This window comes from Sinocyclocheilus rhinocerous, unplaced genomic scaffold (genome assembly GCF_001515625.1).
Source record: "Sinocyclocheilus rhinocerous isolate Xijiao unplaced genomic scaffold, SAMN03320098_v1.1 scaffold677, whole genome shotgun sequence".
NCBI lineage: Eukaryota > Metazoa > Chordata > Actinopteri > Cypriniformes > Cyprinidae > Sinocyclocheilus > Sinocyclocheilus rhinocerous.
Window position 1 is genome coordinate 2,481,190 of NW_015633185.1, and position 3,070 is coordinate 2,484,259.

General features: G+C 35.0%; 1 protein-coding gene across 5 annotated transcripts in view; it reads right to left on the minus strand.

Annotated features, from left to right (window-relative positions):
• The window catches only part of LOC107743573 (zinc finger SWIM domain-containing protein 8-like), a 46,002-nt gene that overhangs the window by 15,548 nt on the left and 27,384 nt on the right, over positions 1–3,070 (minus strand). For all 5 annotated transcript variants that reach the window (XM_016556893.1, XM_016556896.1, XM_016556895.1 and 2 more), the window contains 2 exons: positions 2,557–2,779; positions 2,039–2,328 (listed from right to left, as the gene is read on the minus strand). In XM_016556893.1, coding sequence (XP_016412379.1) covers positions 2,039–2,328; positions 2,557–2,779 — 513 coding nt within the window. The remainder of the gene's footprint in view (positions 1–2,038; positions 2,329–2,556; positions 2,780–3,070) is intronic.

Genomic DNA, 3,070 nt, shown 5'->3' on the forward strand with positions numbered 1-3,070 from the left:
GGGAAAGAAATTAAGAAATTAATACTTTTATTTAGCAAGGATGCTTAAAATTGATCAAAAGTGATCAGGCATTTATAATGTTACAAAAGATTTCTATTTCAGATAGTGTTCATATCGATATCGGAATTATATCGTATCGACCGAAATTAAGAAATATATCTTGATATAAATTTTGGCCATATCATCCAGCCCTACATCAAACCATATATATCCATCCATCTAAATCTATTTCTACCCATATCTATCCATCTATATATACACACATCTATCTAACATACACTGCCATTCAAAAGTTTTGGATCAGTAAGAATGTTTTTTAAAGAAGTCTCTTCTGCTCATCATGGCTGCATTTATTTGACCAGAAATACAGATAAAAACAGTAATACTGTGAAATATTATTGCAATTTAAAATAATGGTTTTCTATTTTAATATACTTTAAAATATAATTTATTGCTGTGATCAAAGCTGAATTTCAGCATCATTAACTCCAGTCTTCAGTGTCACATGATCCTTCAGAAATCATTATAATATGCTGATTTAATATCAATATTGGAAACAGTTTTGCTGCTTCATATTTTTTTGGAAACTGTGATACTTTTTTCAGGATTATTTGATGAATAAAATGTTAAAAAGAACAGCATTTATTCAAAATAGAAATGTTTTGCAAAAATATATACTATTGTTCAAAAGTTTGGGGTCAGTAATTTTTTTTTTTTTTTTAAGAAATTAATGCTTTTATTCAGCAAGGATGTGTTAAATTAATAAAAAGTGATAAAGACTCACAATGTTAGAAAATATTTCTATTTTAATTAAACAATGTTCTTTTTAACTTTATTTATAAAATAATCCTGAAAAAAGTATCACAGGTTCCAAAAAAAATATTAAGCAGCACAACTGTTTCCAACATTGATAATAAATCAGCATATTAGAATGATTTCTGAAGGATCATGTGATACTGAAGACTGGAGTAATGGCTGATGAAAATTCAGCTTTGCTGAATTACATTTTAATAAATTACATTTTAAAGTATATTAAAACAGAAAACCAGTATTTTAAATGGTAACAATATTTTACAATATTACTGGGTTTTTTTTCTGTATTTTTGGTTAAATAAAAGCAGCCATGATAAACAGAAGAGACTTCTTTAAAACACACAAAAAAATCTTACTGATCCCAAACTTTTGAACAGCAGTGTATATCCATCCGCCCATAGCTATAGACCACTCCATTTATCTACCCATATCTAGCCATTCATATCTATCCATATAAATCAATATCTGTCTATCTATCCATATAACCATCACAATCCACCCATATCTATCTACTTATCCATCCATTTTTAATATACTGAAGTTCAGTATTATAGTACACTTTCACTCTGAATTGATACTCTGAAGTAGGGTTGCACGATAAATCGCATGCGATATTTAACGCGCATCTTGTCAGTAAAGCCAATCTGTAATTAGCGGTAAATCTCCATCACGTGCGGGCAAGATGCGCGTTAAATATCGCATGCGATTTATCGTGCAAGACTTCTTTAAAACACACAAAAAAATCTTACTGATCCCAAACTTTTGAACAGCAGTGTATATCCATCCGCCCATAGCTATAGACCACTCCATTTATCTACCCATATCTAGCCATTCATATCTATCCATATAAATCAATATCTGTCTATCTATCCATATAACCATCACAATCCACCCATATCTATCTACTTATCCATCCATTTTTAATATACTGAAGTTCAGTATTATAGTACACTTTCACTCTGAATTGATACTCTGAAGTAGGGTTGCACGATAAATCGCATGCGATATTTAACGCGCATCTTGCCCGCACGTGATGGAGATTTACCGCTAATTACAGATTGGCTTTACTGACAAGATGCGCGTTAAATATCGCATGCGATTTATCGTGCAGCCCTACTCTGAAGCCAGGTTTATGAATTTTAAAGATTACATTTGCATTTCAAGGGGATAGTCATAAATCATATTGAAGTTTGTGGTCCCTGCAGATTACGTAATCATCTCTCACCTGTAATCCAGGATACATGTGAGGAATAAGTCCTGGACAGCCAGTTTGGAGACACAAAATTATGCAGGCCGAGGGCATACAGGCCAATTTCAAAGGCACACAGATGCAGGTTGCGGTGGGGCCCCTGATGGCCTCCGCTGGCAGAGGGTTGAGTGAAAATGGAGGTGGAGCTGTTTCCACCAGCTTTAATCAGCACAGTCTTGGCCAGCTCAAAGTAAAAATGCGCAGCTGCCTCGGATGGCTGGTTGGGCACGTGTGGAGCATGGCATTCAGGCCGGCGACCTTTATACCTAAGAGGGAAAGAGGCAATGTGTGACAAACTGTAGACATAGAGGATCGGAGAATCTGTTTTGACTCTGAAGTGAAACAACTGATTCAGTCAATCAACTGCTACTGAATTAGAGATTTAATTGTTTGCTGAGGCCTCAAAAAGAGATACTGATGTACAAGCACCCAAAAAATTAGACCAAATCCTCAAAAGGGGCAATGAGGGTAAAAAGGGCAAAGGCTTGTCTCACCTGCTGGTGTCAGTACTCTTGGCTCTGGCTCCTCCTCCAGCTCTGCGTGAGCCGCTGGATGACGATGAGCCAAGTGAATCAGAGGAAGAGCTGCTAATGCTGTCACTGTCCTGGCCTCTCCCCCAGGAAGCTGCTGTCCAACCACCTCGAAGTGGGCGTCGACTGAGAGTAGGAGAGCTGTCTGAGGTGGTCTCTGGAGCACTGCTGTCAATGCTTGCCATGCCTAAGAAAACAAGTCAAAAGCAACATGAGCTTTTCAGTCTCAAATCTCTTTAAGCAAGGTTAAAAATAATAAAGTAAATAAATTAGTAATATACATAAAATAATATATTATATTTGAAAACATCAAAATTATTTTAAAATAGTGCTGGGCAACGATTAATCGCATCCAAAATAAAAGTTTTTGTTTAATATATGTGCGTGTTCGGTGTACGTACATTATGTGTATATAAATACATATTGACATGTTTATATTCATATAATTTATATTATATATAAATATATTTAATATATA